This window comes from Podarcis liolepis (genome assembly GCF_965112155.1).
Source record: "Podarcis liolepis genome assembly, chromosome: 14".
Taxonomy (NCBI): Eukaryota; Metazoa; Chordata; class Lepidosauria; order Squamata; family Lacertidae; genus Podarcis; species Podarcis liolepis.
Window position 1 is genome coordinate 39544805 of NC_139569.1, and position 14507 is coordinate 39559311.

A 14507-nucleotide genomic window follows, 5' to 3' on the forward strand; every position below is an offset into this window, starting at 1 on the left:
TTATTATCCTGAAGCAAAGTTCTTAACCCGAGGTACTATTACTGGGTTGGTGGAGTCTGTAACCTGAAGCGTCTGTAACCTGAAGCATACGTAACCCAAGGTACCACTATACAGAACTGCAACACACACAGAAGTGAAACCAACTTCCAATAGTACTCAGAAGGAAGAGATAACACAGACTTCCTTTCTCACGCTCACTCAGACACTCACGTGATGTATACGATAATAATAATTATAATTATAATTATAATAAATTATTTGTACCCCGCCCATCTGGCTGGATTTCCCCAGCCACTCTCGGCGGCTTCCACAAAGACCAAAAATACACTAAGATGTCACACATTATAAAATTCCCTGAACAGGGCTGCCTTAAGATGTCTTCTGAATGTCAGGTAGTTGTTTATCTCTTTGACATCTGATGGGAGGGCGTTCCACAGGGCAGGCGCCACTACCGAGAAGGCCCTCTGCCTGGTTCCCTATAGCTTTGCTTCTCACAATGAGGGAACCACCAGAAGGCCCAAATCATAGTACAAATCATACTACAAATCATAGTACCACTCGCTGGAGCAGCTCGGATGGATAAAAATCCTAACAGTTGGCAGGGGCTGATGGGAGCTCAATGCCAACAATAATATCTGCAGGACCATCCATGTTTCTCGCCCCAGAACTCGGGGTTTGGCCCCAGCATGTCTGCATTGGCAACCCTCCCTGCTAGAACTATCAGCCCTGGAAAAGCTTAGGCCAGGTTTCCTCAACCTCGGCCATCCAGATGTTTTGAGACTACAATTCCCATCATCCCTGACCACTGGTCCTGCTAGCTAGGGATCATGGGAGTTGTAGGCCCAAAACATCTGGAGGGCTGAGGTTGAGGAAGCCTGGCTTAGGCAGATCAGAGGTTGAGAAATGGCGCCGTGTGATTGCCCTGAGTAGTGGGAACAGTCCTAGCGAAGTCCTGTGTGTGTTTTGTTTTTCTGAAACCAGGATTACCCCATTCGCACTGTGGAAGACAGGCACAAGCTGGCTGCACAGGGCAAATTTGTCACAACTGAATTTGAGCCATGCTTTGACGCTGCAGATTTCATACGAGCCGGAAGAGACATCTTTGTGCAAAGAAGTCAGGTGAGCAGATCGGTTCCTTTTTTTTGCAGTATAATTTCTTATTAATTTTTTCAAACATCTGCACCATAATCTTCTTATCAAATAGTTACATTGTTTCATAAATTGACTTCCCACTCTCATTTCTGCAGTCTTTTTACTCAGACTGTCTCTACTGCTTTATATCTTTATCTATTACAAAAGTTTCTCTGGTGCAATTATTTTATCATTTTTTTTCTTCCTCTGCTTTTAGCTAGAATCCAGACTTCAATTTCATTTGGCTATAGTGTTTTTATGAAAAGTTCACCATTTTGATCTCTTAATTTCACTGTCAGCTTTGCCATTTCTGCGTAGTCCAACAACAAAATTACACCCATTATTCGTTTTTTAGTTAGATTTATTTGTTGGTTAGTACCAGCTTTTATGCCGACTTTGAAAAGCCTGCTGAAAACTTTTCTATTCTGCTACGCCTATGCAGACAATTAAGAATACACCCCCCCAAATGCACTATTGATGTTCAATTTAAATATCTGCCTCTCTCTGTCCCTCCGTTGCGTCAAGTTGGCGGAGTTTTGCGCTTTGGGAATACGTTGATCAGAGTTAATGCAGCGTGCGTTTGTTAGTGGCGGAGTTTAGATGAGTGATTTATGTCATCCCCCCTTTAAAAAAGCTCAGCAACTCTGGTCAATCCTCAGTGACAATGGGTAGATCAGGTAGATCACTGGGAGTAGATCGAAGTCTCTTGGGCGTTGGACGGGCCTGATATATGGCTTACTGTTGTTGCAGATATTTCTTCTGAAACAACTAAAAGTCTAAATCTTGCTCTCAGGTTACAAACTACTTGGGTATTGAGTGGATGAGGAGACACCTTGCGCCGGAATACAGAGTGCACACCATCTCTTTCAAAGACCCCAATCCCATGCACATTGATGCCACATTCAACATCATCGGACCGGGCCTCGTGCTTTCCAACCCAGACCGTCCGTGCAATGAGGTAAGGGCTCTTCAGACAAACTGGGGGCAAGAATATAAGAGCAGCCCTGTAGGATCTGGCCAAAGACCCATCTATTATTGCTATTAGTATTATTATTTATTGAATTTATATACTGCCCTATACCCGGGGGGGTCTCAGGGTGGCTCACAGAACGAAATCAAAATATAAAACCACAAAATAGGTAATCAAAATAAAAACAGCAACCCAATAACGCCCCTGCCCATTTTAAAAGGGCATAGGATGTCAAATCAACCAAAGTCCTGGATAAAAAGGAATGTTTTTGCCTGGTGTCTATTGAAGGTGCCAGGTGAACTTCCCTGAGGAGAGCATTCCACAGATGGGGAGCCACTGCGGAGAAGGCCCTGTTCTCGTGTTGCCACCCTCTGGACCTCTTAAGGAGGAGGCACACGAAGGAGGGTCTCAGAAGATGATCTCAGGGTCCGGGTAGGTTCATATGGGAAGAGGCGGTCCTTGAGGTATTGCGGTCCTGAGCCGTTTAAGGCTTTATAGTTCAAAACCAGCACTTTGAATTGGGCCCGGAAACTAATTGGTAGCCAATGCAGTCAGACCAGGATTGGTATAATATGCTCAAACCGTCTTGCTCTGGTGAGCAACCTCCCCGCTGAATTCTGCACCAGCTAAAGTTTCCGAACAATCTTCAGAGGCAGCCCTACGTATATTGCACGGCAGTAATCTAGTCCAGTATCCTGTTCTCACAGGGGTCAACCCATGGGAAAGCAGGACCCCCAATCACAAGAGCGGCCTCCCCCTCTGCAGCTTCCAGCAACTGGTAGTCAGAAGCATCACAGCCTCTGACCATGGAGGCAGAACATAGCCTTTGTGGATAGTAGCCTGTAGTGGTTGGGAGTTACTCGTGCGTAATCCTGCCCCGTTTGAGCATTGGATTGCCTGGTTAAACCCTCCGGACTGCACAGCCCATCTCAGCGTGGCTGCCCTTAGTCACTCGTAGTATCTGTCTGTGGGCGTTTCTTAAAGCGCTGCCAACATAAGAGTTGTTTGACCCCTAAGCGTCTCCGCCTCTCACTGCGCGGGAGTCTCCTGCGCAGGGTGGGCGTGGGCAGCGGGGTGCTTGGGCTCTCCTCGCTAACTTCCAGCGAAGAGTCCTGGAGCCCCTGCACCTCCCTGTCCCGTTGCTCTCCTGGATCCCTGGTGTTACACTTATTCTCTTCCCCTTCTTCCCAGCTGAGTCTCCCCCTAGCGCTGGGACCTTCTCCTGCAGAATCAGAGACCCTCTCCTTCTCCCGTGCCTCTGATGTCAGTTCCCTGACATAGCCCTTGATAGCTTTCTCCTCCATGAATTTGTCTAACCCTCTTTTGAAGCCACCCCAAGTTGGTAGCCATCACTGCTTCTTGTGGAAGCAATTTCTGGTGTATTTCTAGGCCTCTTCCCTGCGGCACTAGATGATTATGTGCAGGGAGTTTGATGCAGGAGAATATTCAAAGATCCTGTTCACACACCTCCATTCTTAAAGTGGTAGAGTCCTGCCAGGAGAACGGAAGAGCCCTGTTGAATCAGACACAATGGCCAGTCTAGGCCCACAGGTGCTTTCGGGAAGTTTGCAAGCCGAGACTTTTCTGAACCCTTTGAACAAGTCGCTAGGTGTCTCATCGGCAATTGTTAACTAAGCCAAACATTATTTAAGCCCTTGTTTTTGCAGCTGACCTTGGGCAATTGCGTGCAAAGGTTGTGGTTCCTTTTTACAGCTCTTAAATTTGTGTGGGCTCTCCCTTGGACTCTTGATCTGTTTTTGCTCCAGCTAACAAAAGGACTGTACAGTGGTACCTCAGGTTACAGACGTTTCAGGTTACATACGCTTCAGGTTACAGACTCTGCTAACCCAGAAACAGTACCTCGAGTTAAGAACTTTGCTTCAGGATGAGAACAGAAATCGCGGCGCGGTGGCAGCGGGAGGCCCCATTAGCTAAAGTGGTGCTTCAGGTTAAGAACGGTTTCAGGTTAAGAACGGACCTCTGGAATGAATTGAGATCTTAACCCGAGGTACCACTGTAGTGAGGGAAGCAGGTGGCACTGTGGGTTAAACCACAGAGCCTAGGACTTGCCAACCAGAAGGTCGGCGGTTCGAATCCCCGCGACGGGGTGCGCTCCCGTTGCTCGGTCCCTGCTCCTGCCAACCTAGCAGTTCGAAAGCACAGCAAAGTGCAAGTAGATAAATAGGTACCACTCCGGCGGAAAGGTAAACGGCGTTTCCATGTGCTGCAAGATGAGCGCCGCTACCCCAGAGTCGGTCACTACTGGACCTAATGGTCAGGGGTCCCTTTACCGCTTCATTTAGCAGAATTATTGCTCTGTTTGTTACCCTGCAGCTTCCTTGGGCTGAAAGATGCATGTGTCCAGTGCCAGATTTACGTATAAGCTAAACAAGCTATAGCTTAGTGCCCCACTCTCTTGAGCCCCCCCCCCAATAAAGGAAAATAAAACTGGATATATATTTCCAAAATAAAAGATAAAAAACAAATAAAATAAAACCTACATACAGCAACAGTGTTTTGTGTTGTGTAGGCTCCTATGATGTAAGTAATGGGTCCCGGCTGCTAGCCTGCTCCCTAAAATATCACTGGTTTGCTATTATTATTTCATGTTATAGCAAGTTTCTAGAGACTAGATTATGAGTCTTTGTAAATTGTGTTTCTAAAGGAAATTCTGTTATTGCCAAATGCCAGTGTGTTTGCATTATTAAGTTTGTTATGAATAAAAAATCATTTTAATTTAGAGCTTAATAATTATTTCACTATTAATATACTTCTTAATTGTCTTTCACTATCAATATACTTCTTAATTGTATTTCAGTTCAACAATTGCTTTGATAAAATACATATTTTGTTATATGCAAATGGCTTTAGATACCTATTAGGTCCATAAATTACCATGTAGCATATACCGGTATTCAACACAAAAAACAGGGACTATTTGTTGTTGACAAAGGACAGCTGGACATATAAAGGGACCCATTCCCTTCAGTAGCTTAGGGCCTCATCCGACCTAAATCTGGTCCTGCATGTAGCATATGGGGAATACGTTTATCTACGTGAGAGGAATGGCCTACAAAAGCTGGCATGAGTGCTAGAGGGGAAGAAATTAGTGTGTGCTCCCTTTTAAAATATCTTGTCCGGTGGGGGTGCTAGAATCATCTGACGGGCCTCTGTGGGGAGGAGAATACATAGTGGACAAGATGGACTTTGGGTCTGATCCAGGATAGCTCTTGATCTTCCTTTGCGGTGGGTGGCCAAAGCAGGATGTGGAGTGTTTTCTAGGGTGCTATCTGCACTATAATTGAAATCAGTACAATACCGCTTTAAACAGTCATGGCTTCTGTGGCAACCTTCCTTAGTAAAGATGGGAGTAAGGTAACATGACCGGATTTTGGGGTGGTTTTAAAATTTAGACTCTCCCTGTCTAAATTTTTAGAGGCCTGCATGTCTAGTCCTGCACTGGTTGCGTGTCAGTTGAGAAGTACAAAGTACAATGTCATTGCATGTGAAATATAATATATTGAAACTGGATCCCATCAGACTGCAAACATTTTAGGAATATTTGAGCAATTGGAAAATATTAGACACCAGTGTCAGCACAATACATTTAGCTCCAGACTGAGATTGCATTCACATGGCAGTCTATTCCATTTTCATAAAATGTTTTCCTAACTGACAATTTCCACATTATTTTTCAGCTTTCACACAATTTAAAAGCCACCTCTGGAGCTATTGTGCTATATAGTAGCACTCGCTTCCATATTATTTGCAAATGGATTCTTTTCTGGAAGCAAATAACATGGACTTGACTGCTAAACTTGAACTATATTTCACTATAGTTACAGAAGGGGCTTTTATGATGTGTGAAAGCTCAGATATAATGTGGAACTTAGGGGAAAGATTGAAAATGGAATGAAGTGCCATAAAAAAGGATGCTCAATGTCTTTCTTTGATGTGCAAGTAGAGAGCCCTCTTGTGATGAAAACTAAGCAATGCAACTTCTGCAAACTATACTACATTTTCTTATAAAGACCTTGGGACCAAACTAGATTTGATGCAGAATGCATATTTTCATTTTAGCATGCATGCATTTTAACATGCAAACGCCAAGAGTAGCAATGGCGATCATAATAAGGATTGTAGGAGGCAAGGTCACGGGTTTGATCCCTGTATGGGCGCACATTCCTGAATTGTAAGGGGTTGGACTACTCGATTATCAATGGAGTCCCTTCCAACTCTATTATTCTTAACCCTTTCCTCTCCTTCTGTGATCCCGCAAGACACACCCTCTTCTGTGGGTGCTTGTTTGCATTGGGAATAAATCCCACAATGGTTTTAAAAAAATCTCTTCAAAATTGAATCTCTTTTAGATCGATCTCTTCAAGAACGCAGGCTGGACGGTGGTTCACCCTCCATTGCCCCTGATCCCTGATGGTATGTTTAGCTTATTCCCAATTTTGAAGACGAGTTTTGCAAAGCAGAAGTCCCAGACTTCACCCACCCAATGGGAGTGCTAAATATTATTTCCTGTTTATATTTGCATCCAGATCACCCGCTGTGGATGTCCTCTAAATGGCTCTCTATGAACGTCCTGATGCTGGATGAAAAACGTGTGATGGTCGATGCCAACGAAACTCCAATCCACAAGCTGTTTGAAAGTCTCGGTGGGTCAAAACGTTTAGGGATGTGTATAGTTGCCAGGAGAGGTTATATTTATTAGATATTATCCTTCCTTCGTTCCTCACGCTTGTGAGTTCAGCAGAATGCATCCCTTTGCAGCTTAAAAGGGGAGCTTAGATAGGTTAGTTTTAGCCTTTTAATTTAAGTAATCCAGGATGCTTTAAGGAGGATTGGATTCTCCTGGTATTTCCTATGTTCTCCCCCCTGAAAACAATAATCACTTACTGTTTTTTTAAAAAACAGTCTTGTAAAAAGTAAAAAATGACATTTACTCATTCAGTATTCCCCATTGAAGAACAGCAGAGTTAACAGCAGCTTTGTTCAGGCAGGCTTAAAATAGTAATCCAGTTACAAATACATTAATTAGTCTAGTTCAAAATGGAGTCGGTGTGGCTCAGACTCAGCATATGTTATACATTGCTGGGATGAGGTGAAAGAGCAAAGAGAATGTGCCCAGCCGGGTGAGGAGATTATATGTGGCTACACTTTCCCACTGTCAGGGCACATTAGGAGTGGCTCTCAAGAGTTCTGTCTAGCAAACTTACAGGAAAACTCTATGAGCTTCAGCTCGTATCATGTGCCTGTCTAGCAAACATGCACTGTTGGTTTGATTGCATTGTAAATATCCCATGCAATGTAGTGTGTAAAGGTAAAGGTAAAGGGACCCCTGGCCATTAGGTCCAGTTGTGACCGACTCTGGGGTTGCGGCGCTCATCTCACTTTATTGGCTGAGGGAGCCAGCGTACAGCTTCCGAGTCATGTGGCAAGCATGACTAAGCCGCTTCTGGCAAACCAGAGCAGTGCACGGAAACACCGTTTACCTTCCCACTGGAGTGGTACCTATTTATCTACTTGCACTTTGACGTGCTTTCGAACTGCTAGGTGGGCGGGAGCAGGGACCAAGCAACGGGAGCTCACCCCGTCGCAGGGATTCGAAACGCCAACCTTCTGATCGGCAAGTCCTAGGCTCTGTGGTTTAACCCACAGCGCCACCCGCCTCCCTAATGTAGTGTGTAAGTGAAGCTTAAAGGAGCAGCTAATTGGCAGGGCTGCAGTGGCATGACGGAGAAGGTGAAAGATATGGCTCTGCCCCAGGGCCTCTCTAGGCCAGAAACAGGAAAACCTGTGACTCCTCTATGCAGGTCCTACCATCCATGGCAGTGGCGTAGCATGGGTTGTCAGCACCCGGGGCAAGGCAAGTAATTTGCGCCCCCTAACCTGCCGCTGCTGCCAGCTTCTTCTTGCTGCTGCCTGGTCTGGTCTGGTGTGGTTCTCTCCCGCGCTCAGCGCTGCGCTGGGCGGCCACTGCACTGTCCCTCCCCCAGATAGTCCCTCTCTCTCTCTCCGAACCGCACGCCTGGCACCCACCCCCTCTACAGTGGGCGGCGACCCAGCGGCTCGGATCGGATTCGCACAGCCAGCACTGCAGTGAGAGAAAGTGAGTGAGCCAGGTAGGGGCAGAGAGCTGCGAGTGCGAGCGCACCCCCCCAGATGTTGCACCCGGTGCGGCTGGCCCCCCCTGCACCCCTCACGATACGCCACTGATCCTGGGTCATGCTGGTTGGAGCTTATGGGAGTTGGAGTCCAACCATCAGGCCACAAATTTCCCCATCCCTACTCTCTGGCAACTCTTAAGGCAGGTGTGGGGGACTTTTGACCCTCCAGATGTTGCTGAACTTCAAAACCCATCACCCCTGGGCTATGCCAGCTGGGGAAGATGCAGAGATATGAAGAACCAGATTTAAGCCTGGAAAAATAAGAAATTTGAGAGAACTGAAATTGTCTGAGCCATTTGGGGGTAGCTTGGCCAAAATGGCCTTGCAGGAGGATCCCCACTGTTGGGAGAGGGGGTTCAAGCCCAAATCTCCTTAAAATATGCCCCAAACACTCTATGACACATGCTGTGTTGTAAAGATTAAAAAGGTAAAGGACCCCTGGATGGTTAAGTCCAGTCAAAGGTGACTCTGGGGTTGCGGCGCTCATCTCGCTTTCAGGGCTAGGGAGCTGGCGTTTGTCCAGACAGCTTTCCGGGTCATGCCTTCTCCTAATGTAATGCCTACTTTTGACAATAATGAGTTAATACCTCTCTCCGGGCATTTGTAGCCTGACAGTGCTGTGACACACATTATTTTTTTAATGAAATTTTTACCCCACCTTTCCTCCCAATCTCATTTTGCTGCATTCACTGGGGGATATCCAACACGAGTCATAATAATTAGTTAATAAGCTATTGAATTCAGTGGGTCTGGGTAAAAAAGGTAAAGGACCCCCGGACGGTTATGTCCAGTCAAAGGCGACTATGGGGTTGCAACGCTCATCTCGCTTTCAGGCTGAGGGAGCCGGCGTTTGTCCACAGACAGCTTTCCGGGTCACGTGGCCAGCATGACTAAACCGCTTCTGGCGCAACAGGACACTGTAACAGAAGCTAGAGCGCACAGAAATGCTGTTTACCTTCCCGCTGCAGTGGTACCTATTTATCTACTTGCGCTGGCATGCTTTCAAACTGCTAGGTTGGCAGGAGCTGGGATAGAGCAACGGGAGCTCACCCGTCGCGGGGATTCGAACCGCCGACCTTCTGATCGGCAAGTCCTAGGCTCTGTGGTTTAACCCACAGCACCATCCGTGTCCCCTGACTGTGTTGTAAATGAAGGAGGAGCTGGCCATGGTACCAGACATGTTTGCACAGCTCCTCATAACCCTGTGTGTAAATCTGAGTCAACCTTCACCAAAGGGTCTTGCTTCGCTTTCTTTTCCTCTGCAGGCATTTCGACAGTCAAAGTGAACATCCGCCACGCCAATTCCTTGGGAGGAGGCTTCCACTGCTGGACCTGCGACATCCGCCGTCGTGGTACCCTGAAGTCTTACTTTGATTAGGCAGGGTGCAGCTTTGTGAAGCTGCACGCGGTTAAGTTTGCATGAGCTAGGCGTAGGCAAATGAAGAAGAGGAGATCGGTTTCATCTTTCTGCTTAAAAAGGGTGCGAGTGCATGGACTGCAATACTTGGGACAGTGCCCACCTCCCCACCCACCCCAACGGAGGTATCATGAACATTGTGCCCTAAGAGCCTATTCACACATTACACAGAGGCAAGCCCAAAATGTGCCTGTATATTCCGTTTGTTTTGTTTTTTGCATTCATGGATATATTTGTTCAGAAGTAAGCTCCACTGTGCTGGATGTGGCTCATTTCCAGATGCACAGGATTGCAGCCTTAAATCACTAAATCCACGTATCTTTTTTAAAAATTCCCTTTTTAGAAGATGCCTACATTTTCAAAGGGCTCCTGCTCCTCTTGGTTTGATCCAGACTGTTAGTTGCTGTTGGGTCCCATCTGAAATCAGTAGAACACTCTGTTGGTTAGAGCATGGTGCTGATATTGCCAAGGTTGCAGTTTCAGTCCCTCAGGGTCCCTTCCATTTCTACAATTCTATGGAAGTGACCTGTTGCTGACCTTATTTCCATAGGACCTCAGTGCCTCTGGCATACTCTGAATCTACAAAGCGCTGCTGAAACTTTTGTTACGTGAATACAATACTGGTAACGACACACACGATGTAACAGACTGTATGTAACTGTGTAACTTCTATTTCAAAAAACAATTCAACATATCATATCACAATATGTAATTCCATAGACCAACTTATCATATGAGCAGAACATATTCTGAGAGATTAAAGTCCAGCGGATTGATCAGGAGATAAGATACAGTCTATTCAGTTCTTATGTTAGGAACATAAGATCCTGATTTGACCTGACTGGAAGAGTCTGTGATCAGGAGAAGGAATACCAGGAAGAATGGATGAAATTCAAAGACTATTTAGCTAAATATGTTAATTGGAAAAGCTTGCAAATATTAGATAGGCTTAGGATTCAAATATGTAAGGATAGGAATTAAGATGTTTAAGGCTAAATTAGAAAGAATGAAAGATGTTAAGTGATTAAGTTATTTTTTTGAGAAAATTGATTTTGGAAAACTGTTAAAATGATATACACTGAAATTCAACCAGGGGGATTTGAGGAAGTCACTTAACAATGTTATCAAGATAAGTTTAATTACGGTTGGGATTTATGTTTGTTTTAAAAAAATTTGGAAAATAAAAAAAATTGGGGGGGGGGGAGATCCTCATTAATCCGCTGGACTTTAATCTCTCAGAACATGTTCCGCTCATATGATAAGTTGGTCTGTGGAATTACATACTGTGATATGATCTGTTGAATTGTTTTTTGAAATAGAAGTTACACAATTACATACAGCCTGTTATGCCGTGTGTGTCGTTACTCTGAATCTAACCTTTCCTGTATAGGTTCTGTAGCCTTTAAAACAACTTGGGTGCGCCCTCAAACCCTGTAATGTGTGAAGTGGTCCTTAGCTCGTCTAGGCCAAAGTTGCAACTCCTCATCAGCAGTACAGGTCTTCTGGCTGGCTTTTTGAAAGACTTCCACCTCCCCGTGAAGTCCCTTCTTACCTTCACTTCCAGGATGCACAAACTTCAACAGTACTTTTCAGCCTCATAGAGGTCAACTGGTTGATACCGCTCTACATCTACCTCTTTTCAAAAAGGCAGCTAGAAAGGTTAGACCTGATTTTTAACAGAAATCTTTCCAGTATCTTTTCTAGTTTGAGTGTGTTTGTGGATACACATCACACTTCATAAAATTTAAGGCAAAATATTTAAATACACAGATCTTATATGGACCTTGGTTTTTACTGATTTTGTATAAGCTATTTAGGTTAGTTTGACTTGTGTTGTTGTTTCGAAAAGGTTAAGCCCCACGCTGATGCAGCTGTAACTGAATTTATTAATCATGTAGGAATAATATAATGCCCTCTGTGGACCTGCCTGACACCCATTCATTGGAGTAGGGGAGCTACATGCTTGCAATCCATCACACAAAGGCTAGGGATCCTCGTGAACTGAATTTGGTCTGCATTTTTAAGCAAACAAGCCTCATTTGGGGGTTCCTGGTTTGCTACACAGATTGGCCCAAGGCTATCCTTCTATTTCCCTCCCTTCTCTGTTCTTTGCAATACACTTCTGGAAGCAGTGGTGCGCTTCACACATTCGCCAAACTATGACATGCATGTCTCCTGATGTACGCTGCCAGAACTGTGCCTAACTCACTCTCCCTTTCCTGCGCCGACAGGAAGCAAACCATTGTGCCTACGGCTTACGGCTCAGTGCAAAATTGATCCTCGAAGTCTGTTTCTTTCCAAACAAACCACAAGAGGGAGAGCTTTTCCCCAGCAGCATGTACCAGGATTGTTGCTTGTTCACAGCACGCCATAGCTTGAGTTTCTTCGATGGGTGAATGCAAAACCAAGTGTGTACCTTGTCATGAAATGCACACCAAAAGAATATGTGGGAAACTGTGTGATATAGAATCATAGAATCATAGAGTTGGAAGAGACCACAAGGGCCATCGAGTCCAACCCCCTGCCAAGCAGGAAACACCATCAGAGCACTCCTGACATATGGTTGCCAAGCCTCTGCTTAAAGACCTCCAAAGAAGGAGACTCCACCACACGCCTTGGCAGCAAATTCCACTGTCGAACAGCTCTTACTGTCAGGAAGTTCTTCCTAAGGTTTAGGTGGTATATAAATATATTAGGTGGTATATAAAGTTATACAGTATTTGCAAAATTTGCCAGACCAGAAAAAGACTGATCTCTCCATCCTTAAAGTTGGCACAACCTTTGCCCTTTGAAATGGGAGATTCCTAAAGATCCACCTTAGGAGGCCAGGCCTTCATATATAACTCTGAACCTCATGCTTTTCCTAGATGACTCAGTTGTTAGAGCATGGTGCTGATAACATCCAAGGTTGCAGGTTCGATCCCCTCAGCTGCCTGTTCCTGCACTGCAGGGGGTTGGAATAGATGATCCTCAGGGTCCCTTCCACCTCTACAATTCTATGATTCTACTTAATATATATAGAATTTTGCACGATGCAGAGAAAATGGGTAGGTAATTCCCCTCCCCCCCCCAGCTAGAACTTGGGGACTTTAAATGAAGCTGAATGTTGGAAGATTCAAGGCAGACAAAATAAAAGCCCTCAAGAATGATGATGATGATGATGATAATAATAATAATAATAATAATAATAATAATAATAATAATAATAATAATTTATTATTTATACCCCGCCCATCTGGCTGGGTTTCCCCAGCCACTCTGGGCAGCTTCCAGCAGAATATTAAAATACAATGATTCATCAAATATTAAAAGCATCCCTAAACAGGGCTGCCTTCAGATGTCTTCTAAAAATCTGATTGTTGTTTATTTCTTTGACATCTGATGGGAGGGCGTTCCACAGGGCGGTGATGGCTATCAATGTGGATGGCTTTAAAGGAATAGACAAATAAACGAATAAACATAAAAGAATAAACAAGTAAGGCTATGTTTTACTTCTGCTGCTTCCGAATGCCAGCTGCTGGAAACCACTGAGAGCCCGTGTGGTGTAGTGGTTAAGAGCGGTAGTCTCGTAATCTGGGGAACCGGGTTCGCGTCTCTGCTCCTCCACGTGCAGCTGCTGGGTGACCTTGGGTCAGTCACACTTCTCTGAAGTCTCTCAGCCCCACTCACCTCACAGAGTGTTTGTTGTGGGGGAGGAAGGGAAAGGAGAAAGTTAGCCGCTTTGAGACTCCTTCGGGTAGTGATAAAGCGGGATATCAAATTCAAACTCCTCTTCTTCTTCTTCTTCTTCTTCACTGGAAGGGAGAGGGGTCTTGAGTTCAGGTCCTGCTTCCAGGTTCCCCTTGGGTCTCTAGTTGTCCACTGTTTTCATGAGGTGGTGGTAATGGCAGGAAATTCACGCACATAGCCCCTTACTCCAGTGGATGGGTCTGCAGGTGGGTCAGGAGATAGGGCATGGTCACCTTCCTACACAATCACATCCGCATAGTGCTTTCTACAGCTCTAGACTTTGCATCTAGTGCCCTGGTTTAGGAAATAGTTCTTATTTCAATGTATCTTCTCTCGATGAACATCACTTCTGGTTTGTTTGTTTTTAAGGTTCCCGTGTGTGCCAACACATTTGATTTTGTGAGCTTGTTTAGATAAAGGAAAGGCTTTTTATTGTTGTTGTTGTTGTTATTGTTAATAATCCTTAGCAGAAATGCCAAATCATGGGATTTTTAAGGATACCCACCAGTGCTGTAAATTAAGTTTTCAATACTGATTTCCTCAATATGTATTTTTATGCCGATAAAACATGTTTGCATTTGTGAACTTTTGGTGTTTCTCGTTTTGAGGGTTGATTTTCTGCCTGGGACAAGAATGGCTGCACCCCGAGCCCCACTCACCCCAGAAAACCCAAATCCTCTGTGTGTGTGTGTGTTTCTGTCTTCAGACATTCACACTAAACATTTAAGGCACATTCAACACACATTTAAAACACATTACTTCACCCCCAAAATACAGTGGTGCCCCGCAAGACGAATGCCTCGCAAGACGGAAAACTCACTAGACGAAAGAGTTTTCCGTTTTGGAGGTGCTTCGCAAACGAATCTCCTATGGGCTTGCTTTGCAAGACAAAAATGTCTTGCGAGTTCCTGTGGGTTTTTTTCCTCCCCCCCCCTTTTTCTAAGCCGCTAAGCCGCTTATCAGCTGATTTGATAAGCCTAAAAGCTGCTAATAGCGCTAATCCGCTAATCCGTCAATGGGCTTGCTTCGCAAGACGAAAAAACCGCTAGACGAAGAGAATCACAGAACGGATTCTTTTCGTCTT

At 45.0% G+C, this 14507-nt stretch overlaps 1 protein-coding gene across 2 annotated transcripts in view; it reads left to right on the forward strand.

Annotated features, from left to right (window-relative positions):
• The window catches only part of GATM (glycine amidinotransferase), a 35709-nt gene extending 21701 nt beyond the window's left edge, over positions 1-14008 (forward strand). Inside the window, exons 5-10 of one of the 2 annotated variants that reach the window (XM_083475926.1) lie at positions 982-1119; positions 1925-2089; positions 6472-6535; positions 6649-6765; positions 9543-12150; positions 12391-14008. In XM_083475926.1, coding sequence (XP_083332052.1) covers positions 982-1119; positions 1925-2089; positions 6472-6535; positions 6649-6765; positions 9543-9655 — 597 coding nt within the window. In that variant the 3' untranslated portion in view covers positions 9656-12150; positions 12391-14008. The remainder of the gene's footprint in view (positions 1-981; positions 1120-1924; positions 2090-6471; positions 6536-6648; positions 6766-9542; positions 12151-12390) is intronic. The other variant, XM_083475927.1, reaches the window with a different exon arrangement.
• The last annotated feature ends 499 nt before the right edge of the window (positions 14009-14507 follow it).